At 37.4% G+C, this 27,995-nt stretch overlaps 1 protein-coding gene and 1 pseudogene across 5 annotated transcripts in view; both read right to left on the reverse strand.

Annotated features, from left to right (window-relative positions):
* Positions 1 to 27,995, reverse strand: part of FAM114A2 (family with sequence similarity 114 member A2) — a 63,924-nt gene that overhangs the window by 9,082 nt on the left and 26,847 nt on the right. For all 5 annotated transcript variants that reach the window (XM_012521231.4, XM_012521232.4, XM_012521230.4 and 2 more), the window contains exons 9-13: positions 14,348 to 14,427; positions 7,711 to 7,830; positions 7,065 to 7,204; positions 4,867 to 4,939; positions 185 to 238 (exon numbers count right to left, since the gene is read on the reverse strand). In XM_012521231.4, the coding sequence (XP_012376685.1) occupies positions 185 to 238; positions 4,867 to 4,939; positions 7,065 to 7,204; positions 7,711 to 7,830; positions 14,348 to 14,427 (467 nt within the window). The remainder of the gene's footprint in view (positions 1 to 184; positions 239 to 4,866; positions 4,940 to 7,064; positions 7,205 to 7,710; positions 7,831 to 14,347; positions 14,428 to 27,995) is intronic.
* Positions 20,267 to 27,746, reverse strand: LOC139439864 (histone deacetylase 2 pseudogene; annotated as a pseudogene).

Genomic DNA, 27,995 nt, shown 5'->3' on the forward strand with positions numbered 1-27,995 from the left:
TTTTTGCTTTATAATTAATGAAAAGGGCATACATCAAATGCATACCATTTTGGCCATATCTGTATCAACATGGCTAAACTATCAAGGGGGTAAAAAACAAACAAACAGAAAAGCTAAAGACTTAAGAAGAGTTAATTAATATACAACACCTTAGGAGTCAGAGACTTAAACAATTACCACTAACCTCTAGAAATACTGCTGTGATTAACGGGTTGAGGATGTCTGCCTTCTCTTTGACCTAGAACAAAGGTACAGTGTTAAGTGAGGAGAGCAGGTTAAAAAAAAACAGTAGGTCAAGTATGATCTCAACTGTGATGCACACACACTCCCCATACATAAATATAAATATAGAAAAAATCTGGACTGACAGAAAGCAAAATGCCATCTCTGGAAGGTGAAATTGTAAGTGCTTTAAGTTTCCTTCTTTATACTTTTCTGTGCTATCTGAACTTCATGCAGGGCTGAAGGAAACTTTGGCCAGAAAACTTGAGAACAATTTTAAAACAAACTATGTAGCTATGGAACTCAATTGTTTTTAAGAGGTGTTATCTGGAAAAGTCTCATTTCATGGAAATAATCCAAATTTAATATTTTCATGTTAGCACCTTATAATTGATTTGCTGGGTTAAAGTATCTTATGGAACATGTGGAAAAATTTGGCTTCAGAAGATTAACTTCAGGAAACCCAGGAGCTCTTTTAAAGAAAATACAAAGTAAAAGAGCAACAGTATCACAGGGTTATCTTTTACATGAATAATCTAAAGTCAAAGTAAGAAAAATTTGTTTGGGCCATGATCTTGATTAAAACAAATTTAAGAGCCCAGAATAATTTTATTGCCAGCACTGAAATATTTTCTATAAAGCAATTTCATTTGCTTGTTTAAATATCCTTGATTTTATGCTAATTCATGATTACTGGTTCCTCAATCATCTCCCACAGTTTGTACACCTTCAATAAATTACTACAATTTCATTTTTTAATAGAAACTTTTAGCTTTAAGTGCAGCTTTCCCATTGGCTGCATAATATGAGAGTCACCTCAGTCTAAATAAGGAGCTGCACTTTAAAGCCAGAGTCAAAATTGGGGGATTTTTATCTTATCAAGAGGTCTATATTTCCAGTAAAGGTCTCAAAGGGAAGCACAAAGCAAACTGCAGACTTCATAAAAAAAGAATAAAAATGAGTTGAAAAAATCAATTAGACATAGAAAGCTGATCCTAAGTTCATTTAGCACAAAACTGATGTTCAATAAATATTTGTCTAATTAAATGTTTTCTAAATTATCTGCTTCAGACAAGAATAAAGTACAATACATGGTGGAAAAAAAAAAGGTTGAAGGATTCATACTTCTTGATTTCAAAATTTATTAAAAAGCTACAGTATTACAGTAGTGTGGTACTGGCATAAGGGTAGACATATACACCAATGGAATAGAATGAGATTCTAGAAATAAGTTCATAGTTCTATGGTCAACTGATTTTTGACAAAAGGGTAAAGAATTCAATGAGGGAAAGTCTTTCTAATAAATAGTGCTGGGACAACTGGATATCCACAGGTGAAAGAATGAAGTTGAACCCCTACCTCACACAATACATAATAAAATTTACTAAAAATTGATCATAGAAGGATATAGTTGTGCAGTGGATGGACATAATAGTGGTGCAGTGATGCTATTGTGCTGGGTGGTCCTGGTTTGTGAGGGTGGTAGAGTGGGGAGGGTGGGTTGGACTGTCCATGGAACTGGGGGGAGGGTTGGGGGAGGGAGCAGGTGAACTATGGGGATTTGCAGGTATATGGTTGAAACTACAATGTTGGCAAATGTGGCAGGAAAGGGTTACTGGTTTAGGGGGCTGGATGTGAGGACATACAGGATAGGGCACATCAGGGGCAGGCAATGTGTACTGTTCATCTTGTCATAGTGTGTTGTATCAGTGGGTGGAGATTCACATAATGAGTGGGAAGATGTTGGACTCCCATACTAAGGAGTCTTGCTAGGAGTCTTTTGAGAGCATAGGCAGTGCATAATTGGGGAGAAAAGGCCAGTATGTCAAGCCCTTGATGCTGCTGCAATTAACTATGAATCTTGTCCTTCAATGAGTTAAACTTAGTGGTTACAGTCGGTCCTGAGGGGATGGGAAGGTTGGAACAGAAAAGATGGAATGTGGGACAATTTTGGGGGGATGGAATTGTTCTACATCATCTTGCAATGATGGATGTAGACCATATTAAACTTCATCGAAATCTATAAAAGTATATGGCCCAAAATGTAAATCATAATGTAAATCATTAACTGTGGTTAGTAGTAATGTTTCAATATTTGTACATCAATTGTAACAAATGTACCATCCACATGTAAACTGTTATTAATAGGGGAAAGGGTAAAAGGGGGAGGATGTTGGGTACACAGAAATCACCTATATAGTGTACGTAACTTTTCTGTAACCTAAAGCTTCTCTGAAGATAAAATGAAAAAAATAAGACACTGGGGGAATAAACAGAAGAAAATGTCACTGTACATATAAGGCAAAAGAACTTACAGTGATGAAAGATAAAATGTCAAAAAATTTTTTAGTTTTATGTATTTTTTATTATTTCAAACCTATAAAAAATTTTGTATTTTATTTGTTATCTTTAAAACTATCATTATTATACCATTTTTCTACTAATTATAGTCAGTTCTTTTGTTGGCTTTAATTTTGAAGACATTTTGAACCACAGAAGGGTTACAACTGTGGCAGGGGAGGATCACTGGTGCAGAGTGTCTGAGATGAGAGATGCATGGGAGGAGGTTCACCTGGGGCATACCTATAAGGCATATGAATGTGTTCAAGTGTTCATGGGATACTGTCACACTGGGTGGAGATTCACATGATAACCAAAAAAATATTGAATTCCCAACCTGGGGAGCTCTGGCACATTTTCAAATGGAACAGCAAGAATCCCCTGAGTATAGGGACAGTGACTAGTGAAGGAGGATGAACCACTGATGGTCCCTTAAAAGTGATGACTGTACTTATGAATCTTTACTTTTGAAAGTGAAACAGCCTAGTATTATAGGGTACCTAAGAGTTACCTCCTGAGAGCCTCCTTGTTGTTCAAATGTGGCCTCTCTCTAAGCATATAAATGCATTACCTTCCCCCCAGCATGGGACATGACTCCCAGGGATGAGCCTCCCTGGCAATGAGGGATTACTACCAAGCACCAACTAGCAATGGAACTGGAAAAAGACATTTGACCAAAAGGGGGAAAGGGTAAAAACCAAATGAGTTTACATGGTTAAGAGACTTCAAAGTGAGTCAGGAGTTTATTCCAGAGGTTACACTTATGTACGTCTCAGCAGAAACTCACTGTCTGCCAAAGTAAATACTGCCTCATATAGCCTACTCCTGAGAGCTCTGGAGACATCCAGACCCTAAGGTCAGGGAAGACAGCTCAGGAGTTTGATGCCCTGCCAGTGGGCCCTACTTTGGAATTTATGCTCCCCAGTGTGACAGAGTTGGACTCAGTTGTGATTTCCCAACACATGGCTCTTCTGCCCCATCTAGTTGGACCTATAGTTAGTACTACAGCTGATCGGTGTATGTCCAAGAGACTTAAATCTCTGGGCTGTCCATGTACCAATTGGGCCCTGAATCTCAACAGATTTGCAACACTTACTCTCCAGTTCATTGAACTCACCCAGGACAACAAACAAGGAGATGATGTTTGACAACAACCATCTCAAGGAACAGAGAGAGTCTGCAACTGCAAGGAAGAAAGTCCCACCCATCTGGCCCATGGGATCCAAGCCCCCTCTCACTTAGAGGCAGAGTGGACATCATCATCCCAGAATCCTCAGGACTGGGGAATGAATGATGAACTGGAATAGACTTACTGTTATTCTACTATAGACTTATTGTGGTTCAAGCAGTGGAAGAACTTTTATTACTGATGTGGATGCAGTGGTCACTGAAGATTCTAAGGGGAGGGAGAGGGAAAAATAAGTGTAATTTGGGGGTATTTTCAGGACTTGGGCATTGTCCTCAATGACACTGCAATGACAGATACAAGCCATTATACATCTTGTAATAACTTACAAAAATGTGCAGGAAAGAGGGTAAACTACAATGTGAATGCTTAATCCACGCTTAGTGGCAATGTTCCAAATGTGCTCATCAATTGTAACAAATGTACCACACTAATGAAAGATGTTGTTAATGTGGGAAAATGTGGGAGGGCTAGGGAGTGGGGCATATGGGTATCCCCTATATTTTTTTACATAACATTTATGTAATCTTAAGTTTCTTTAAAAAATAAAGTATATTTTAAAAAAATGATCATGGGCATAAATGTAAGAACTAAAACTATAAAACTCTTAGAAGAAAACACTGGAGTAAATCTTCATAATCTTTAGTTAGGTGATGATTTCTTAGATACAACACTAAAAGCCAAGTGATAAAAGAGATGAACAGATAAATAAAAGGTGGTACATCCATACAATGAGATATTATTTGGTAAGAAAAAGCATTAATGCTACATGGATAAACCTTTAAAAAGTTCTGTGAAAGAAGACAGAACAAATACCACACAGTATATGATCTCACTTATATGAACTATCTAGAACAGTCAAATCTATAGACAGAAAGCAGATTAGTGTTATTTAGGCTGGGGGAAGAGTGGGAAAGGAAGGGGGTAACTGGAGCGTGACTCATCATGGTATGAGATTTTTCTGAGAGAGAATGAAAATGCAGCACAACTCTGTAAATATACTAAAAACCCACTAATTGTACACTATAAACAGGTGAATTTTATACTAATGTAAACTATATCTCAATTAACTTGTTTTAAAAAAAATACCAGACCCAATAAGTGGTATGAATCCCTACCCCAGCAGTTGATAGGCAAGTGGTGAACTCTTTAGATAGAGAGGACAATTCTTTACACAGCACAACTGTCATCCTAAGAAAGAAGAGAGAAAAGTCAAGTGGGTTCATTCTTTTTATTTTCCTTTTTTTAACTTAGCTTTATTTAACAACTTTTAGAAGAAAGGGAGTATATATGCCCAATTCAGCTACCTAATATATGTGGGACCCATTTGAGCAGGCATTCATGCTACAAGGAAGAGAACGTTCAGTCCCTAGGAAAATATTTTTCCCCCAAATCCTTTACAAAGCACTATACTATCAAGTTAAATCAAAGGAAATAACTGAAATGCATTTTAAGGAAACAATGCAGCATTTAAAAGCTTAAAAATCATTTAGAAATATATTTAAAATAAATATGTACTCATTCATTCACTGAACAAATATTTACAGAAAGTCTATGTATCAGGCACTACGAATGTATCACTGAACAAGCAAATTTAAGTTTTCATGGATTCTAACTTACTTGCTAATTAAGTGGAAAACTCTATATGAACAAATAAAATTAAATATATATTATTATACATACCAATCTATAAACATATACATATACATACATAAACAAACTAGGTGGTGTTAAAAGAAGGCAGAGTAACAACTCTAAGCAGGAGACTCGCATCCATCAACCATGTGGGTCTAAGCCCCCTCTTGATATAGAGGTAGAGTGGACATCACCATCCCAAGGTCCACAGGATGGAGGAATAAAACATGGATTAGAGTGGACTTACTTTTATTCTATTACACAACTATTGTGACTAGTAATGGAAGAAACTGTAGTATTGATCTGGAGAAAGTGGCCACAGTAGTTGCTGAGGGCAGGGAGAGGGAAGAAGAGATGTGATATGGGGCATTTTCAGGATTTGGAGCTGTCCTCAATAATATTGCAAGGACAGATGCTGGACATTATATATCCTGCCATAACCCACTGAATGGACTGGGGGAGAGTGTAAACTACAATGTAAACTATAATCCATGTGGTGCAGCAGTGCTCCAAAATGTATTCATCAAATCCAATGAATGTGCCACAGTGATGAAAGAGGTTGTTGATGTGGGAGGAGTGGGGGGTGGGGTATGTGGGAACCTTTTATATTTTTTAATGTAACATTTTTCGTGATCTATGTATCCTCAAAGAAAACAATTTAAAAAATTATTAAGTGAAAAAAAAGGCAGAGTAAAGAATTAAAGAATGGTGGGATATACTATTTTAGATTTAGCGATGAGAGCAGGCTTCTCCAAGAAGGTGGCATTTGAGTTAAAATATGAATTCAATGATGAAGCAAGCCAAGCCTGGAAGAGCATTCGAAACAATAGGAAGAGCCATTTTTTCCAGAGGACAAGCTGCTTTGGGATTGTAAGTCCCTCATCCTTAAGGATGTGCTAGATAAAAACAGTTCTCCCTAGTGGTATGTTGTAGAGGAGACAACTTAGCTGCAGATGAAGAGGAAGTCTGGATAATATCAAGGCACCCTTCCAATCCTAATATACTAGATACTCTCACACATGTTTTTTTCAATGAAAACTCTATTTAATCAGAAGACTTATTCAGGAACTCCTGGGACTATTTTAAAAACAGTCTACTATTTTTGAATATTTTTGTTAAAAATCAGCCAATCGATCAGGAAAAGAAATGGGTCTGAGACTCAGCTAAACTGGGTTTTATATCCTGATCTACATAACATGGGCAGATTACTTAACTTCTCTGCATCTGTTTCCTCATTTTTAAAACTAGACTAATCACCTACCTTTAGGTATAACATTAGAAATTGTATATGTAAATCCCTTAGCATGTTGCTTGGCATATAACTGGCACTTAATAACTAATAATTATTAACAATTGAGATTCTTAAAACTGTTTTCTCTTTTTTACTTATGCCAAAATCCATTCCTAATAACTAATAAAGTGAGAAGAGCTAATTTTCAGAGCATGAGTTGGTTAATAGAAAAGGGCAGATATATCCATGTAGATTTATCATGACTCAATGAAGAGAAACACCACCCTTGGCTACTTATTAACTAAAAGCCAAAATGAACAAACTGTTAATATGTGAACAGGTTCGATGTGAACAGCATGTTGTTGAGAGGGAAGTTTATAAAACTCTGGAAATCAACTGAGAAAACTCTTTCAGCAATTTGCATCATTTAGAGGGATACTCATTACTTACTGGGAAAGGGTTCTGCTCCTTTCTTTGGCTGTCACTTCCTGCTTCCCGCCATGCAAAACCAATGCTGCCGTTTTATGGAACAGTTCAATTGAGCAGGCAGTCAGTTCTGCTAGGCTCCGGATTGCAAATGCATGGATATCCTGGAAGGAAAAACAAAACAAAGCAAAGCAAAACAAAACATTGTGTTTTTTATCATCTAGGAAATGATACCACCTTCCTTCTCACACACTGAAAATACTGAAGATTCAATTTCTTAAAAGTAGCAGAAACTAATAGTTGCCCTCAATAAACATTCTCCTCTGCCTCCATGGCAGTAACAGCTGGGCTCATAGCTCCAAAAAAGAAAGCCTCCTCTGAAGTAAGGTATGGCCATATGCCTAAGTTTTGGCCAAAAAGATTTAGACAGAGTGCCTTGTGGCAGCTTCTAGGAAACTTCCTCATGACAAACACATATGTACTCTCTGTATCTTTTCCTTCACTCCTACTTTCAGCCTATAGCCTGAAACTAAGATGTTGCAATTGCAGATCACTGGCTGAAACTGTGCATAGCAGTGCAACCATATATAAGGAGAATAGTCCCTGATTGCTATACCCATGTCTCAAATCTATTAAAAAATAATAATAAAGGCTTAGCTGCTTTGGTTACCTCTATTGAATTTTTATTAACTTGTTCAGTACTTTCTCCTTCTAACTGTTTTTCTCCTCCTTCCTTTCCTAATGGCTTGGTTAAAGATGTCCTGATCCAGTCACAGGTAGTATTTCTTGCCTAAAAGAGAAAAAGATTATTGTCCATCAACAAATCGATTCATCTTATCGCATATTACAGAGCACACTGAAGAGAACATCTACTGTTTTTACCTGGCCAGTCTCCATATCTCTTTTCTTTTGGTGGCAGATTCTAGATTTTTCTCAATTCATGTGGTTTGGGTGGGGCTGCCTCAATCCTCTGGCTCCAAGAATTGGCAAATGACTCACGTTTAGCTACTAACACTATTTTATCCCTTTGTCTACACAGTGATTGGTTCATTGATGGGAAATTGACCCAATCCAAGTCAATGGGTATCAGCCCCAGGATGTCTAGTAAAATTACTAGGAAAGGGAAGCCTCTTTCTATTGAAACTACTTGGCTAGAAAAGTCCCCTGAAGCTCTGGTGGTCATCTAACCACCAGGTAGAAAAGCTTCCCTAAGAATGAAGCAGAAGAAAGCAGAGCCTAGAGATGGAGAGTGGCAGGCTCTTGGGTAGAGCCATATCTGAAGCTAGTCATGCCCTTAAATTTTCTCATTTCTTGAGCTCATGGATTCCCCTTTTTTCTTAACCTAGTCTGACTGGAGTCTCTGCCATTTGCAACTAAGAAAGACCTGGGTTCTCAGGAAATGCTTACTGCAAAAGTAATTTTATATAAGATAATATATTCAAAGCTGTAACCAAGCAATAGGAGTCCAGACAAGATCTTGAGAGACATTCCACTGAGATCACAGTTTTTATTATTACAGATATGGCATTGGAGTTGGGACTTTAAGGATCAACAGATAGGGCTACACTCAAGACTAGAACATGAATGAGCCAGAGCAGAACCTATGTTCCCAGATATTCACTTCATGTTTTTTCCCCTAATATATATTATAGCACAAGAACCCTAGTTCTCATCTTTAACCTTCCTGCTACTTAAGCATTAACCTCTCAAATTCCAAAAAATCAAACAAATAGAATGATGAACTATATAAAAGTTCAGAAGCAGGAAAATACAAGATATGCTAAGGAAACTGAGATATCTGGCAGGCATTTGTTAATTCATTCATTTATTTATTGCAAATAATTACTCCACACTGTGCTAGGTGCTGGGGATATAGTGGTGAATAACACAAACTAGGCCCCTGCTCTGAGGAAAGACAATTAACAAGTGAACAAATAAATAAATACGCAAAGGAAATGAAATGGAATGATGAAGAGTGTGGCCTGGGTGAGCAGAGGGCAGGTTTAGTTTGAATATTTCAGAGGAGAGATATTTGAGCTGAAATCTGAAGGATAAAAAGGAGTTAGAAGTCAGTGACCCAGTGGAATTGGGTGGGTTGGGGTATCAGCGCTCTCGAGCCCTGCCCATTGCCCTGGCAACACAGGAACTTCCTTTCAGAATGCAATCCTTTTGCCCTTTACAAGCAGTAAAAAAATCTACCCTCACTGGATGTAGACAACAGAAGAACAAATATTGGACATGTAGTGCACGACTTCTTTTACATTTGCCTAACGTACCAGCACCACCTACCTGGTAATAGTCGTATTAAGAACTCTTTATCATTGGTGTAAAGGCAGTGGCCACCAGAGGTTCTGAGGGGAGTGAGAGGGAAGAATAGGTGGAATATGGGGCATTTTCAGGACACTAGATTCATCCTGCATGACACTGCAGTGACAGATATAGCTCACTGTATACCTTGTCAAAACTTACAAAATTATACAGGACAAAGTGTAAGCTGTAATGTAAACTGGAGTCCTTGATTAGTGGCAAAGCTTCAATATGTGTTCATCAATTGTGGTACAATTGTAACAAATGTACCACAGTAATGAGGGATGTTGTTAATGTGGGAAACAGTGGGGCATATGGGACTCCCTTATATGTATATTTCGTGTGTAACATTTGCATAAATTAAAGCTGTTTTCAAAATAAATGAATTATTAAAAAAAAAGAGTTAGAGGGAGTGGATGTGGCTCAAGCAGTTAAGCTCCTGCCTCCCACATGGGAGGTCCCAGGTTCAGTTTCCGGGGCCTCCTAAAAAAACAAAAACAACAACAAGCAAAACAAATGAAAAAACCAACTCAGAGGAGCTGATGTGGCTCAGTGGCTGAGCACCAGCTTCCCACATATGAGGTCCCAGGTTCAATCCCAGGCCCCTGGAACATCAAAAAAAAAAGGAGTTAAACACACAAATATTTAGGAAATAAAGTTGTAAGCAGAGGGAAATCAGCTTGGTGTATCTAAGGAAAAAAGCTAAAGTCAGTATGGGAAGAATACAAAGGGTAGGGGAGCATGAAAGGTGACATTGAAGTGGTGAGATTTATAGAAGAGGACAATGAGAGATGAGGCTGGAAAGAATCAAAACAGTTGACAATATTCAAACACTATTTAAAACTTTTTGCACTCCTTTGAAGACAGAATAATGAGAGGGAAAAAAAACAAGATTACCTGAGATTTTAAAAAAAGAAAAGAAATCAGATTATCTGAGATTTTAAAAAAGAAAAGAAAGATGGAGAAAGATAAGGCCACATAAAAGAAAAAATAAACTAATACTGTAAACTTAAAATACTTGAGACATTTTAATAGGTATAATGCATACCCAAAGTGACCTCTCTTGTAATAAACACACTAAATGAAATCACCATGAACAACTGTGCCAACTCAAGGCAATTTATCATCTCTTTCTAAAATTGTTCATATCAACTCCACAACTCCTCACTTCATTTCTCCCCCCCAGATGATTCAGCCTGCAACTCCCTCTGGTGGAATATGGAGGTCTGGCAATAGAATAGGAGTTATCCAAGGTCAGACCACACGTGCATGTCATAGTAAGAATCAGAACCATGTCCCCAGACTCCTGCTTTGGTGCTCTTTCCCCTACATGATTCAGCCTCCCATATAAATCCATGAGGACAATCAGGCTCTGGTCCTTAATGATTCTACATGTTAAGGCTTAATGTCCCAAATTTAAGCAATCTGAAGATTGCTTTCAGAGGAACTACCACGTAAAGTTAGTCGCCTTTTAAAAATAGTTTATTTATTAACATGATCTCCTTGAGCACAGAACCTACATCTTTCTCATTATTGTTTTTCCCTAGCACCTATAAAAGTATCTAGCATAATAAAGGTTAATTGAACATATATATATTTACTGAAGACCTAAATATATAGGGCATTGGGCTAGTTTCTGTAGGGCCATCAACAATGAACACTGATTATATGCAAGGCATTTTTGTTATCTCCAGCTCAGAGAGAGAAGAAACCGAAGTTAAGCAACAGAGAGGTTAAGCAACTTGTTCAAGGTCACACAGAAACAGAAAGTAAGAGGTAGTAGGGTTGGTATTTAAAGGCCCGATCAGGCAGAGAACCTTCTTCAAGAAACTTAAGGTTTAGGATGGCAGGTAAGATACACACATTTAAATAAAAATAAAAAAATAAAATATAATACATTAATGAAAAGACATATAAACAAGGTTAAGTGTATATAACAAGTTTTATACATATATAAAACATATATGTAATATGTTAACTTGTATATAAGAAGAAAATAAGAAAATATAGCTACTTATCTTTATAGAAAGAAACACAGGAAGGATAAATCAGGAAACAATGAAGTTAGATACCTAAAAGAAGAGGCGAATATGGAGTGGATGGGAACTGGGAGGGGATGATACTTCTTAAATTTTTTTTACAGTATTGTCTTTTGGAAATATAAATTAAATTAACATGGCAAGGGGGGCAGAGCAAAAAATCAAATTCTTTTTAGTAAGTTGGTTTTATGGCAGTAGGGGCAAAGCAATGAAATTATACGAGATGTATTATAATATTTGAGCAAAAAAGGAAATATACTCATGTTGTTAGGAGACAGGGTTCTTACTGTGGAAGAAGGAAGATACAAATGAGAAATGTGGAAAGGCAAGGTAGAACCCTGTGAGAACTGACTGAAATTGGAGGTATTTGTATACTTGTGTTTTCTAACTGTGTATATGTGTGTGTGTGCACATTTATATATGTGTATACTTTTGTGCACACATACTTGTATATGTATGTAGATGTACACATATACATGTGTGTGCACGTGTATGTGTATACCTGAATCCATTTTCTAGCTCTGCTGATCTAGAAGCAAAGACCCTTCAGTAACAATGAACACACTTAGCACCCAGGCCCTGGTCTGTAATACCAAATAGGACATAGGGTTCCTCAAAGAAATGGCTGATTTTAGAGCTAGGGCAGGAAAGGTACAAGATTATCTGGAATATCTTGAATATCTAGTTTTGCCAGAAAATAGGAAAAAGTTAGAAAAAAGTACTTGGGCATGTCACAAGGAAATAAGAGCTAGCTAGAAGAACAATTTGAAGACCAAAATAATTAAGGACTATGATGAATTATAAACCATTGGGGAAAAATAGAAATCCATGAGGCCTTAACAAAAATAGAAAAGAAAGAAATGGGGGAGAAAAGAGATCTCCTGACTACAACATAATGCTGAAAGCTAAATGTATATACGGATAGAGTGCTGGGGTTGAAAAAATAATTTGCACCATCACAGTGAAGTGGTTCAGCAAGTATCAATAGATGCTAAATCTCAAGAGAGAAATTATGAGGAGTAGGCATATGTATGGTCTGAAGGTATATCGCCAAAGAATGCTTATCAGTAGCACAGGAAAAAAAGTAACTATATAGTGAGAAATTAAATGACACATCACCAGTGAGCAGCAGAAGACAGGACACCACATCACTTATAGAGTATCCTGGTCAGGAATGCATAGCTGACTCTAATCTTGAGAAAACATCAGAAACACTCAAAATGAGAAATGTTCTATTTTTACAAAGGGGGGGCACTGTATTTTCAAAAATGGATCAATGTCATAAAAGACAAAGAGGAAGTACCTGACAATGAAATACAATTCATGTTCATGTACTGGCTCTGGTGCTAAAAGAAAAAAGTTGATATAAAGATTATAAAGGGAAGCAGATGTGGCTCAAGCAGTTGGGTACCCGCCTATCACATGGGAGGTCCCAGATTCGGTTCTCAGTGCCTCTTAAAGAAGACAAGCAAGACAGCAAGCTGACACGATGGGCTAGAGTGGCAAGAAGACGCAAAAAGATGATGCAACAAGATGACACAACAGAGAAACATAATGAGAGCAGAGGTGGCTCCCCATTAGGCGCCTCCCTCCCACATGGGAGATACCAGGTTTGGTTCCTAGTGCCTCCTAAAAAAAGAAAAGAAGACGAGCGCACATCAAATGACACAGAGAGCAGACAGTGAGCACAAACAACGAGGAGTAGGGGAAGAGAAATAAGTAAATAAATAAATCTTTTTAAAAAATACCTTTAAAGCTTATTGGGTCAACTGACAAAAGTGGAATATGGGCAACAGATTAAGTAAAAGGATGGTACCAATGCTAAATTTACTGAAGTTGATAACTATACTATAGCTATGTAAGGAAATACTGATATTCTTATGAGATTCATATTGGAGTATTTAGGGATAAAGGGCTATCTTGTTTGCAATTTACTCTCCAATAGTTCCAAAAACAATCATATGTGTATGTATACATATATATATATTTTTTTTTTCTTACAGAGAGAAAAAAGAGAGGAAAAGAACATACGCAAGCACAAGTGATTACACAAATGAGGTATAATATTAACGATAGATGACTCTGCATGAAAGGTACCTGGATGTTGTTTTGACTATTTTTTCAAACATTTCTTTAAATTTGAAATCTTTTCAAAATTAAAAAAATAAAAAGGAAGTGCTGTGGTAAAATGCTATGGTTCAGGTGAGGGAGATGAGCTGCCAGGGAGGTGATCTGAAAAGCTTTCTTGGAGAATGGCGCATTTTCACTGGGCATGGGAGAGTGAAACCAAGCATCATTTCCATTACACTGGGGAATGGGGGTGAAGGAAGATGGAGAGATCTCAAGCAGCCCATGTCCCAGGGAATAGTATCCCACATGCTGGAGCTGGCATATATGCTATTGGGTACTACTCTGGAAAAAGGCCCTTCCTGCCCACTCTGAGCTTTGACTAAAGTCCCACCATGTTCCAGATATGTGAAGACAGCTCAGGAATTATCGCCAAAGGTTAAGGCTGGGGCCATGGGACTCTCTTATTTCCATATGCTAAATTGTCATTATCTAGATCACTGGGCTCTGGGAAATGGCAACCTCTAGCTCCTTAAAGCCAAGGGCCACATCCCATCATCTCTGAATTGCTCAGTGCCCTGAGGACCATGAGACCTCAAGAGAAGCTTACCCTTTGGTGTCATGCAGCAGCGCCAACTTTAACTAACCAAAAATGTGGCCTAAATTAAGCTTTCAGACAAGCAAACAATTCCCAGTGAAAACAGGTGAGAATGGGAGACAAGTTGGGGGGCAAATGTGAGATCAGTATGCTAACCTGGAGGAGCAGGAGGCAAGCAGAAGGTGGGGAATTCAGAATATACTCATGATATTGGCCAGGAATTTACAATCTTATGCTTTATGCCAATAAATCCATATTACTGAATTAATGAAAATCACCAAGAGGTAATAACTTACCCTGGTCAGTTTCTCTGGTTTGGAGGAGATGTTCAGCTGGGAAAACAGCTCTGTTATCTCTTTGGTAAAGTCTTCATCCCCTGAAAAACCAAGTTCCATGTAAAATACCATAGAAAGGAGGAAGAGAAGGAGGGGAGTGGTGGTAGCAGTAGTGATTAAAAATGGCAGCAGGAGCAATTTACATGAGCATGGTACATTAGTGCTTACAAAATCCTTTTAAGTACATTATATCAAGGAATTCTTTCAAAAGTCCTGTAATAAAAGTGGTATTACCTCATTCTAAAGATGAAGAAACTAGGGCTTAAGAAGGTTAGGTGATTTCCCTGAGATCTCATAGCAAAGACTAAGAGTCAAACCTTGGCCTTCTCACCACTGTCCAAGTCCAAGGTTCTCTGCATTACATCCCAGAGCATGAATGGAAAACTGCTAAAAGCAGAGGACCAAAAAGGTACTATGTACATGTTTCCAGGTAAATGGAATAGAAGCCAGGATCTAAAAGATGAGTATAGGCTAGTCAGCAAAATAGGAAGAAAGTGTCATGCAGAGGAAACAAGTGCCAAGATCCAGATGTAAAAGAATATGTTAAGAAGTTTAATACAGTGGGAGTGTCTAGTACAAGAGGAAGAAGGAGGTGGAGTCAGGCTGCAAAGGTAGGTAGGTCTCAGATAATGAAGGGTCTTATAAACCACAGTGAGGAATTCAAACTTTATACTGAGAAAATGGGGGGCCAATGGTTGACTTTAAGCAGAGACTGATATACTCAGATTTGATTTTTACAAGATCACTTTGGCTGCCAGAAAAGGAATGGATCAAAAGGCATAAAAACAGGAGGCAGGAAGGCTGAGGCAATAATCTAGTATACAGGTAAGATATAATGGCAGATAAAAGTAAAGAAGATGAAAAGGGGATGGTAAGGAAGCTGTTAGAGTAAGCGTGGTGAGAGATGACAGGGAATACCAAACATCTATACTTAGGAAACATGTAAGCAAATGGATGAGTTAGCACCAAAAACCAATCGACACATGCTCTCTTTCCCTTTCTGCTCATTTAAATGCTATCCAATCATCCTTTTGAGACCTAGACCAAGGCTCCTCTGTACCCCAGAATGCAGAAGAAAACTCTTGTACACAGAAATTTTTTAGCACTCACTACCATCTATATGACTATTTCTCAATCGCTAGTCCATGGCTTAACAGTACAAATTATTACTGCTTCATACCTGCTTCCTCCCCAAAACCCCCAGAAAGAAATAATTGTACCTTGGCTCCTCTTTCTCCCTCTGCTATCCTTTTGTCCCTCCCTCTTAGCAATTGAGGCAGAAAATTAAATAGTTTCATGATCACAGGTATAATATGGTTTGGGAAAAGCTAATCTAACTGATGCAACTCTGACCTACATCTCATCTAAACAACTCCTAATCATATCCTACCATCTGCTTCCGTGTTATCGTTTGAGCATCCATTTATATAGCCTGTCAAGGGGGGAGGGGCTCAAACTGAGTCTCCTAATGACATGGTCAAATCAAACAAAGCCCTAATCTTAACATAATTTAATCAAAGGCCTCTCAGCTGTACCTAACACAATCAAAGGGCAGCACACCTAGAGGAATAGATTAGTTTACAAATATAACCTCTTTTTGGAATTCATAAGTAATACCAAACTGCCACAGAGGGGCTCTGCAGAAAGGCTGGAATCTTTCCAAGCAAGACATGGCCTGTGGAGGCCAAGGGACCAGGTGCATAAGACAGAGAGGCAAGGGCTAAGTATGTTGATGAAAATGAAGGCGACCATCACCAGAACCAGGTTCTCTCCCCTCTGCTACCTTCACTTTTTTTAACAGCTTTATTTGTACATAATTAAATACCCAAGGTCATTGTTACATTCTCAACAGAAATCACTGGGAGAGTTACACAGGTATACTACGTGCTATCTTTTTGGAGTCCTGATCTCTAACAGGTAGGGGAGAAAAAAAAACGAGACACAAATCCATTTCTTCAGAAAACCCAGGATATTTAAAGACTGGGATTTCTGATTACTTATACATAGTCAGATGCTGGCTAAATTAAATACTGTTAATGGCACCAAGCACAAATAAATAAAGCTTATAAATAACTGAGGAATGCTTGGTTAGGAAAAATACAGCAACATAAGCAAATCAAAATTAATGTATGGATTTCCTTTTAAGCAAGATATTCAAAATTAAAGTCTTTATCTATTTACTTATGCTTTCCTATTAAAATAATAATAGCCACCTTTGTTTAGTGCTTACTATATGTCATACATTAAATAATATATCATTTACTCCTTATAACAATTTGAGAGACATATTACCCTCTTCTTACAGATAAGGAAACAGAAACTCAGTAACTTCCTGAGGTCATGTGACTATTAAATTGCTGAGCTTGATTTTGAACACAATTCTAACTCCAAAATCCATGCTATACCACCTGCTTATTATCTCAGGACAGCTTTAAAAACTTATATTTAAGAACTATTTTCTAATGGTGATCAATATCTTTACATACAATAAGATTTCATTTAGTGCAATGTTATATATCCTGTCAGTTTGCCTTCTTAGAACACAGTATGGAATACAAATATGAACAAGTCTCTGCAGAATCTATAAACTTTAAATCCTTCTCTGGCAGGAGAGATCCTAACATCCTTACTAAGAGCTCTTTGCTCTTAATATACAACTCAATAAAACTAATTATCTGGTTTCCCATAGTCGGCAAATTAGAAAAGAAAACCAAATCAAGTTCAGAGAATATCAGAAGCAAGCTCACAGACAATAAGAGAAGTAAAAGATAAATGCACAAAAGGAGATAAAGAAGCACAACACTAAAAAGCAATTGGAGACATTTTAAGGTCATAATAATTCAGGATAATTTCATCTAGCAGTTCATAAACTTTTAGGTCTCAGTACCCTTTCACGCTCTTAAAACTTTTTGAAAATCCCAAATAGCTTTATTTATGTAAGTTATATTTTTTTAAGGTTTATTGTACTAAAAATTAAAACTAAAATGTCTGAAGTATTTAACTCATTGAAAAATAAGAGTAACCCCATTACTTGTTAATATATTTAATATATTTTTAAGAAAAAGAGCTGTTTTCTAAAACAAAAAAAAAATTAGTGAAACGAGTGTCCCTGTTTTTTACAAATCTCTTTAATGTCCAGTTTAATAGAAGACAACAAGATTTTCTGCTTTTGCATTCAATCTATTGTGATGCATTATTTTATGTATATGAAGAAAATTCAGCCTCACAAAAAAAAAGGTAGTTGGAAAGGACAGCAGTCTTTTCCTAGTTTTTGCAAAAAACATCTTGGTATTATTCTGAAAAGAATTTTGACCTCTCTGACTCCATGAAAGGGTCTTGAGGGCACAGGGATCTGTAGACTACATTTTGAGAATCACTGATTTAATCTACCACTTGGTAACTGGAACTATATATCTTAATGGACACTAAGGGAATTTTTCTATTCACTTTTTTTTTTCATTTTAAAAGCAACTTATTGAAGTATATCACTCATACATGAACATACATAATAAGTGTATAGTAAAAGTGTGAATTTACAAAACAAACATGCATAACATCATACAGGGATCCTATACATTATCCCACCACAAATACCTTGCATTGTTGTGAAATATTTGTAACAAATTATGAAAGAACACCATCAAAATATTACTACGAACTATAGTCTGTATCTTATATTTTTTATATTTTTCCCCAAACACACCCTATTATTTTGTTGTTGTTGTTCATAAACCATGTAATTTACCTAACATGTACAATCAATGGTATTTGATATAATAACCAAATTGTACATTCATCAATTCAATCAATATTAAGGCATTTTCATTTCTCAAAAAAAAAGAAAAACAAACCACTTACATACTCATATGTTAGAACTACTAAATACAAATCCTATAATGTGCTTTCACCATTTCTATTCATTTCCAAATGTTTACAAACTATTTTTTTTACCAATTCTGCACAGAGTAAACCTCAGCTTCCCTTTCTCTAACCAAATTCTTTTCTCTAATGACTTATATTCTAGCTATTAGCTCCATAAGTTTCATTATATTTAGGTCATAATAGTGAAATGATGCAATAATTGTCCCTTTGTGCCTGGATTGCTTCACATAATGTCCTCCGGGTTCATCCATGTTGTCATATGCTTCACGGCTTCATTTATTCTTATAGCTGAATAATATTCCATTGTGTGTATATTCCACAGGTTGTTTATCCATTCATCAGTTGACGAACACTTGGATTGTTTCTGTCTTTTGGCAACTGTAAGCAAGGCCACTATGAACATCAGTTTGCAGATGTCACCGCTCTCAGTTCTTCTGGGTATATATGTAGTAGAGGTATTGGTGGGTTGCATGGTAAATATATATCTAACTTCCTTAGGAACTGCCAAACAGATTTCCACAGTGGTTGTACCATTATACATTCCCACCAACAGTGAATAAGCATTACTTTCTTTCCACATCCTTTCCAACACTTAACAGTTTTCTGTTTTGTTAACAGTAGCTATTCTAGTAGGTGTGAAATGATATCTCATTGTGGCTTTGATTTGCATGTCCCTAATAGGCAGCAATGAACATTTTTTCCACATGTTTTTTCACCATTTGTTATTTCTGCTTTAATTCAGGTCTTTTGCCCATTTTTAAAATCAGGTCATTTGTCTTTTTATTGTTGAGTTGTAGGAACTCTTTATATATCATGGCTATTAGACCCTTGCTAGATGTGTGATTTCCAAATATTTTCTCCCATTGACAAGGCTGCCTTTTTACCCTCTTTACAAAGTCCTTTGATTGAGGTGCAAAAGTGTTTAATTTTGAGGAGGTCTCATTTATCTATTTTTTCTTTTGTTTCTCGTGCTTTGGGTATAAGTTTTAAGAGACCCTCATCTACTACTAGGTCTTACAGATATTTCCCTACATTATCTTCTAGGAATTTTATGGCCTTGGCTTTTATGTTTAGGTCTCTGATTCATTTTGAGTTGATTTTTTTATCGGGTGTAAGATAGGGTTTCTCTTACATTCTTTTGGTTCTGGATAGCCAGTTCTCCCAGCACCATTTGTTGAAGAGATTGTTCTGTCCCAGACAAGTGAACCTGGAAGGCTTATAAAAAAAAATCAGTTGACCATAGAGGTGGGGTCTATTTCTGAACTCTCAGTTCGATTCCATTGATCAATGTGTCTATGTTTAGGCCAAATGCCATGTTGTTTTGACCACTATAGCTTTATAATACATGCACTTCAAGATCAGGAAGCGTTGAGTCCTCTGGCTTTGCTCTTCTTTTTTAGTATGCTTTTGGCTATTGAGGACCCTTTCCCCTTCCAAAAAAATTTGGTAATTGACTTTTCTATTTCTGTAAAGTAGGCTGTTGGAATTTTGATTGGCATTACATTGAATCTATAAATCAAACTGGGTAGAAATGACATCCTCACAATGTTTAGTCTTCCAACTCATGAACACAGACTGTTCTTCCATTTGTTTATGTCTTCTATAATTTTTTTTAAAGGTTTATTTTTTATTTCTCTCCCCTTCCCCTCTCCCCAGTTGTCTGCTTTCTGTGTCCATTTGCTGTGTGTTTTTCTGTGTCCGTGTTCTTATGTGTTCCTGATCTTAGAGGGAACACTTTCACCCTCTCTTCATTAGGTATGATGTTGGCTGTGGGATTTTCATATATGCACTTTATTATGTATTGAGGAACTTTCCTTCTATACCTATCTTTTCAAGTGTCTTTTTTTATGGCCTTTTTTAAAAAAAAGATACATAGATGACAAAAAAATGTTACATTAAAAAAAATTAAGAAAAATAAAATTAAAAAACAAAAAATATAAGAGGTTCCCCACCCCCACCCCACTCCTCCCACATCAACCACCTCTTTCATCGGTGTGGCACATTCAATGCATTTGATGAATACATTTTGGAGCACTACTAACACAGCATGGATTATAGTTTACATTGTAGTTTACACTCTCTCCCAGTCCATTCAGTGGATTATGAAAGGATATAGAATGTCCTGCTTCTATCCCTACAATATCACTCAAGACAACTCCAAATCCAAAAATGCCCCCATATCGCACCTCTTCTTCCCTCTCCCTACCCTCAGCAACTCCCATGGCCACTGTCTCCACATCAATGATACAGTTTCTTCCATTGCTAGAGTCACAATAATTTTATAGTAGAATAATAGTAAGTCCACTCTAATCCATATTTTATTCCTCCTTCCTGAGGACCCTGGGATGGCAATGTCCACTCTGGCATTGGGGTTGGTATGTGCTCAGAAGTCTTGAATCTCTGGACTGTCCATGTGCCAGCTGGTCCCTGAGCCTCAGCAGAGTTGCAACACCTACCCTCTGATTCATTGGTCTTACCCGGGTCAGCTAACAGGGAGGTAAGGAAAGTTAGCCACCACTCCAGGGAACTGAGAGAGTCTATAACTGCAAGCAGGAGAATCTCATCCATCAGCCATATGGGATCTAAGCCCCTTCTCAATTTTGAAGTGTTTTTTATCAAGAAAGGATGCTGGGTTTTGCCAAATGCCTTCTCTGTATCAATTGAAATGATCACGTGGTTTTTTTCCCCTTCAATTTGTTAATATTGTAATGTCAACTGATTTTTCTATATTGAACAAGGAATAAAACCCACTTGATTATGATATATAATTTTATATGTTTTTGGATTCTATTTGTAGTATTTTATTGAGAATTTTTGCATCTATGTTCTTTAAAGATTGTAATTTGCTTTTCTTCTAGCTTTTCTTCTATCTGGCTTTGGAATTAGGGGTGATGTTGGCTTCATAAAATATGTTTGGTAATTTTCCCTCCTTTTCAATTTTTTGGAAGAGTTTAAACAGGATTGGTATTAATTCTTCTCTAAAAGTTTGGTAGAATTCATCTGTGAAACCATCTGGTCCATTTCTTTGTGTTGTTAGGAGATTTTTGATGACTGTTTCAATCTCTTTGCTTATAATTGGCTTGTTCAGTTCCTGTATTTTGTAGAGTCAGTGTAGGTTGTGCATTTCTAGGAATTTGTCTATTTCGTCTATTTTGTTGGCATCTTGTAATATTCTCTTATGATCCTCTTCATTTCTGTGGGAACAGTTGTAATGTCCCCCTTTCCTACCTGATTTTATTTGAATCTTCTCTTTTTCTTTGTCAATTCTATTGATTTTCCTTAAAGAACCAGCTTTCAGTTTTGTTGATTTTTTTGTTGTTGTTCTCCATTTCATTTATTTCTGCTCAAATATTTTTTTCCTGCTTGCTTTGGGTTTGGTTTGCTGTTCTTTTTCTACTTTCTCCCCTTGTTCAGTTAGATCTTTGATTTTAGCTTTTTCTTCTTTTTTAATATAGACATTTAGGGCTATAAATTTCTCTCCAGCACTGCCTTTGCTATATCCCCTAAGTATTGATAACTTGAGTTCTCATTTTCATTTGTCTCAAGATATCTACTAATTTCTCTTGCAATTTCTTCTTTGACCCACTGATTGTTTGGGAGAATGTAGTTTAGCCTTCATATATTTGCAAATTTTCCCCTTTCCCACCTGTTATTGATTTCCAGCTTCAATCCATTATGATCAGAGAAGGAGCTTTGTATAATTTCAATCTTCTTAAAATTATTGAGAGGTATGTTGTGGTCTAACATGTGGTCTATCCTGGAGAAAGATCCATGAGCACTTGAGAAGAATGTACAACCAACTGGTTTGGGGTATAATGTAATGTATATGTCTGTCAGGTCCAACTCATTGATCATATTGTTCAACTTCTCTGTTTCCTTGTTGATCTTCTAACTGGTCTATTTTTTTTTTTTTTTTAGGACAAAAATGTAAAATTTTATTTCCTGCTATTTATAAAGCCTACCTTTCTAACGTCCATAAAAGTAATGCTATAACAATGTCTCTCTTAAAAAAACAATTAAATGATCAAATTATCCCAATGCCTGTAATTGAAACACAGAGATGAACTACTGCAATATTCAAATTCTATTTTTGATGTGAATGGAATGTTGAAATCTCCCCCTATTGTAGAGAAGTCTATTTCTCCTTCAGTTTTTCCAGAATTTGCCTCATGTATTTTGGGACACCCTGGTTAGGTGCATAGAATATTTATGACTGTTACCCCTTCCTGGTATTAATATATAATGGCATTTTGCATCTTTTATCACTTTTTTCCTTTTAAAGTATGTTTTGTCTCACACCAGTAGAGCTACTCTTGCTTTCTTTTGCATGAAATATCTTTTTCTAACCTTTCATTTTCAGTCTATTTGCATCCTTGGATCTACATTGAGTCTACTGCAGATAGTATATGGATGGCACGTTTTCTTTCCTATCTATTCTATTAGTCTATGTCTTTTGACTGGGGAGTTTAATCCATTAATATTCAATGTAATTACTGTAAAGGCATTACTTTCTTCAGCCATTTTATCCTTTGGCTTTCATACATCGTATCTTATTTTGGTCCATCTTTTGATCTTTTTGGTTAGCCTTTCTGTTAGTCTTCACTTCCACACTCTTCTCCAAGCCTCTCTCTCTTCTCTTTTCTGGCTGCACAACTCCCTTTATTGTTTCCTGTAGAGCTGCATTCTTGTTTACAGACTCTTTTAGTTTCTGTTTATCTGTGAATATTTTAAGCTTACCACCATATCTGAAGGGCAGTTTTCCTGGATAAAGAATTCTTGGCTGGCAGTTTTTCTCTTTTAATACCTTAAATATATCATACCATTGCCTTCTTGCCTCCATGGTTTCTGAAGAGAAATTCATACCAATTCTTACTGGACATCCCTTGTATGTGATGTGTTTCGCTTTTCCCTTGCTGCTTTCCAAATTTTCTCTCTTTGGCATTAGGCATTCTGCATTTTATGTGTCTTGTGGTAGGTCTATTTGGATTTATTCTAATTGGAGTACACTGTGCTTCCTGGACATGTATAATCATGTTTTTCATGAGAGGTGGGAAATTTTCAGCCTTTATTTCCTCAAATACTCTTTCTGCCCTTTTCCCTTCTCATATCCTTCTGGAACTCCCATAACATGTATGTTGGTGCACTTCATTTTATCATTCAACTCCCTGAGACCCTGGTCAATTTTTTCCATTCTTTTCTCTGTTCTTCTCTTTCTTCAATTTCAGTTTTCTTTCCTCTACATCACTAATTCTTTCTTCCATGATTTCAAATCTGCAGTGTTCTGTGCCGCTATTGTATTCTTAATCTCACTTATTGTGTCTTTCATTCAAGTTATTTTTCTATCCAGGATTTCAAATTTTTCTTTGTGCTCAGTGTCCTACTAATGTCTTTTATTTCTTTAGCCACATTGTCTTTCAACTACATGATTTGATTTATGAGATTTGTATGAATCTCATTGATTATTTCAAGTCCTGTGTCTTGTCTGGAGCTTTGATTTGTCACTTTGCCTGGGTCATACCTTCTGTTTTCTTTGAATGGCTTGTAATTTTTTCCTGATGCCTAGGCATGTTGTTCTGATACTGAGTTTATTCTAATGTTCAGTTTCTCTCTTACCTAGAGATTTACAGTTAAGTAGCTGTGAGGTACCACTGTCCTTTGACTCCTGATTCAACTTGTTGTAGATATTTAGGATTGCCTGTTTAACTGCTGAAACCCATTACTGGTTAAGGACCCAGTAATGGGGTGCAGGCCAGTTTTCAAGGGCCTTGGAGAGGATGGCAATAAAGGCACTTGCTTGCCTTTTATTTATTATTTCTTTTTTGTGTGCACTTTTATAGTCTGGTCCGAAGATGGTGCTCATTAGCAGACCGCTCGGCCCAGACTCCAGGCACTTGGTGGGGATGCATTCAGAGTAAAGTCTCAGGTGGGTGGGCAGTGCAGATGCGATATCCTCAGGGCTGGCCAAGCCTCACAAACAAGCTTTCTCAAAAGCTGTTCCCCACCCTTCACCAGTCACACCTTCCCTCCTTCTGCCTCCTCAGCAACCAGACTATAGCAGTAGGAGGGTGTTTGAGAAAGCAAATTATCTTTAACTCCCTGCAGGTTCTCAGTAGAAATAATGTCACAGTCTTACCTGACCTGAAAGTGCAGGACCCCCAGTGCAGCAACCAAGTGGCTGGTCAGTATCTGAATTTGCTGTAGTCTATGTCCCCCCCTTTCTTCCCCACCTTTTTGGGGGAAAAGGACCCCTGCAATCAGTCCACAGCCACCGCAGGTCCACAGACTGCTATTTGCTCCATAGGTGGGGGATGGGCACTCACTGCTGCTTTTGCAGTTATACTCATGGGATTTTTCAGCCAGCTGAGACTCCTTTCCTTTGCTCCTCTCACTTCTGGGTGGTGTCTCACCTTCCCCTGCTGTCCTGAGCCAGAGCAGCCCTCCTGACAGTCTCTGCCTGTCTTCTATTTTTTTCTCAAAGGGAAGTGATCCCTCCGCCTTGCTAATCCTCCATCTTCCTGAAAGCCTCTCTAATAATTTTTTTTCAAGTACCATTTTAAATAAAGATAGTTACAAAAGATAGAAAAATCAGTTCAAAAATGCCAATTACTTCTTTAATAGATAAGTTTTTTGGATATAATAATTCACATGAATTTAAAATATTTTCACATATAGCATGGCAGAGAAAAGAAATTTTGCTTCATAATTCAAAAAACTCACAATAAAACTGGCCAAGAAAAAGAAAAAGGAAAAAAAGCCACTTTGAAAATAAATACAGTCCATGCAAAATAGTATAAAAGGAAGCCAGAAGTCTCCTTCAAAAAGAAAACATTTTTCTTCCCAATTGTTCCTCAATTTTTAATGGTTTCCTGAAATTGGTAAGCCTCTCAAGTTCAGAGATTACTGAACTGTTCTGTATTTGGCTCCTTTAGTATCTGTCTTTTTCACCACTATTGTCCTTAGATTTATCTTCTTCCTTAACATCTGCTTTTTCATCCTCTGTTGTCATCTTTTCTTCTTCAATTCTTTCTTTGCTCCCTTCTTATGATCAGCCACATTTCTACAACCTCCTTCTCCTTCATCCTCAGAATCTGAGAATTCTTCATCCCAAGCTATGCACTTGTCTGATGCTTGAATAGAAATTCTCTTGTCTGGATCTTCTCCATCTTCATCTCCACTGTCTTCATGAGCTGCATCTTCTAGAATAGCTTACATTTGGACACCAGGTTCATGATGTAACATGAACAAATTTTCAAATAAGTGCTGTTTTATATTTTCTATATATTCTGGAGTGTTCTGGTTTGTCATGTTTGATGGACTTATATGCAGTATGCAGTCTGGTCCGAAATACTCAAAGTAATAATTATATGGCAACTCATTGGGAATCTTGCAATCAAGGGTAACTGTAGTCTCATATATCCAATGTCAAGCAACATTATGGATTGTACATCCACCTCCCCCAAGCATCAGTAATGGTAAGTTGAAAGTTTTTACAATTTCTCCACATTTAGCATGATCTTTGATTGATTGAAGCAACCAAGTCTATTGCCAGATAATGAGTCTATACCACATTATAATACCACAGAACTGGTTTGATATATCTCCATGAGATAACAGGCTTAAATATCTACCATCTCACATTGGGGAATTGACAGCATAGTACTTCCCTTTTCCTGCACCAATATTCCTCAAGTCTCCTGTGCCAGGAAAGTTTTCTGCATATTTATGGAATGATACAGGCATTATATGACACACTGTATACAATGTTTCTTCTATACCATCATCATGATGGATATTAGTATCAATATATAAGACTCTATGATGATACTTTAGCAATTCAATAATAGTAAGCACAATATCATTAACATAACAGAATCCTGATGCTTCCAATTTCTTAGCATGATGTAATCCTCCAGGCCAGTTAACAGCCATATTAATTTGTTGTCGGTTTCACTTCATGGCCCCAGCAACTGAACCACGAGCTGAGAGGTGACAAAACTCACAGTCTGTCAAACACTAGACAATCTTCTCCAACATTAAATTTCCGCATCCGCTTACTATACTCAGGAATGTCATCCAGTACTAATGAATGTAGAAATTTGATATACTCGTTTCTGGGGTATTTTGTCATTTCTTCAGCAATGGCTATATGGGGCCTATAAATTTCCATTTCCATAAGCCTTAAGTTAGCAGCAAGTTATGAGTTATGCAGATTCTATGGTTTCATTGTATGAACCTGTCCATAATAATAATTTCCAATATCACCATCATAATAGCAGCAGACTTTCTTCTTACCGTCTCCCTGACGGTACGCCTTGGATGCCCTGGCTGCCTCTGGGCTCCAGCTCCTCTCTCTTCCCACTGCTGCAGGGAGAGAAATGGGCCATGGTGCAGGTGGAGGTCGCAGTCCTCCAGGAAAAGGCAGTTTGGAGGGAGGAGAGAAGGGGGCAGTGGGAAGGGTCGATATGGCCCCACTGAAGGGCCAAGAGAGCGGAACTGCAGGCAGCAGCAGCGCCAACTCACAACTCTATTCACTTTTAATATTTATAAGTGATTGTTTCATCAGAAAAGATGAAATTACATTCATCGATACTACCACTAATTTTTTTAAAAAGCCAGCTGGTGTGTAATATATCTTAAAATTGTTTCTAGCTCAATCTTCAAATAAAATAACCCTTGGAGTTGAAGAGTCAGGTACCCAGATACGCTTCACTGAAACCACCTCATTCCATTATAATTCCGCAAAAATGAGTAGTTACCATATTTACATTTTAAATGAGTAGTCACTATATATATTAGTCAGCCAAAATGGATGCTGATGCAAAGTATCAGAAATCTATTAGGTTTTATAAAGGGTGTTTATTTGGGATAGCAGCTTACAGTTACAAGGCCCTAAAGAGTCCAATTCAAGGTACCATATGAGGTACTTTCTCACCCAAAGTCTGCTGCCACGTGTTGAAGCAAGATGGCAGGTGACATCTGTGAGGGTTCAGCCTCCCTCTTCCTCTTAAGGTTCCATGGTCCACCTTCTTCCATTCTCAGCTGTAGGCTGGCATTGGGCTCCCCTCTCTTCCCAAGGCTCATTTCTTTCCAGGCTCAGTTGCTCTGTTCTTTTCACAAGGTCAGCTGTAAACTATCAGGCTCTTCCTGGGGCAGGATCCTCTGTGTATTTTCTTTGTGTGAGTGTCCACCCAGCAAAGGAGTGGAGACTCAAACTGAGTCCCCTACTGGCATACCCAAATCAAGTAAACATAGCCTTTGAATTTAATATAATCAAAGGTTATCATGCCCAGAGGAACCAAACAGTTTACAAACATAATCAATATCTCTTTCTGGAATTCATAAATAATATCAAACTGCCACACTACACTTACATTTTCTGAAGGATGCAGATATTAATATTGAAATATAGAATAAAAAAACTCTTGAAAATGAAAAAGATAAACCATCACCCACATTTCTGATAGCTGCCATACTGCATGCCTCAATTCAAGATGGGGTAAAAGGCCACAGGAACAGACAGGCATGGGTGAAGGGTAGGAGTATAATAGCACACAGGGACTATGGGAAAATATGGCATCGGATTAGGTAGATAAGGCTCAGCTCTCACAAAAACAATGGAGAAAGAGCCAAAGGCTGCCCAAGGGACCTGCTTTGGGGATCAGCAGACCAGGACAGTGCTTCAGAACTCCCAGGAAGGTGAGAACAGTGAGAACAAGCAGCCAAAAAA

The sequence above is a fragment of the Dasypus novemcinctus genome, chromosome 2 (genome assembly GCF_030445035.2).
Source record: "Dasypus novemcinctus isolate mDasNov1 chromosome 2, mDasNov1.1.hap2, whole genome shotgun sequence".
NCBI lineage: Eukaryota > Metazoa > Chordata > Mammalia > Cingulata > Dasypodidae > Dasypus > Dasypus novemcinctus.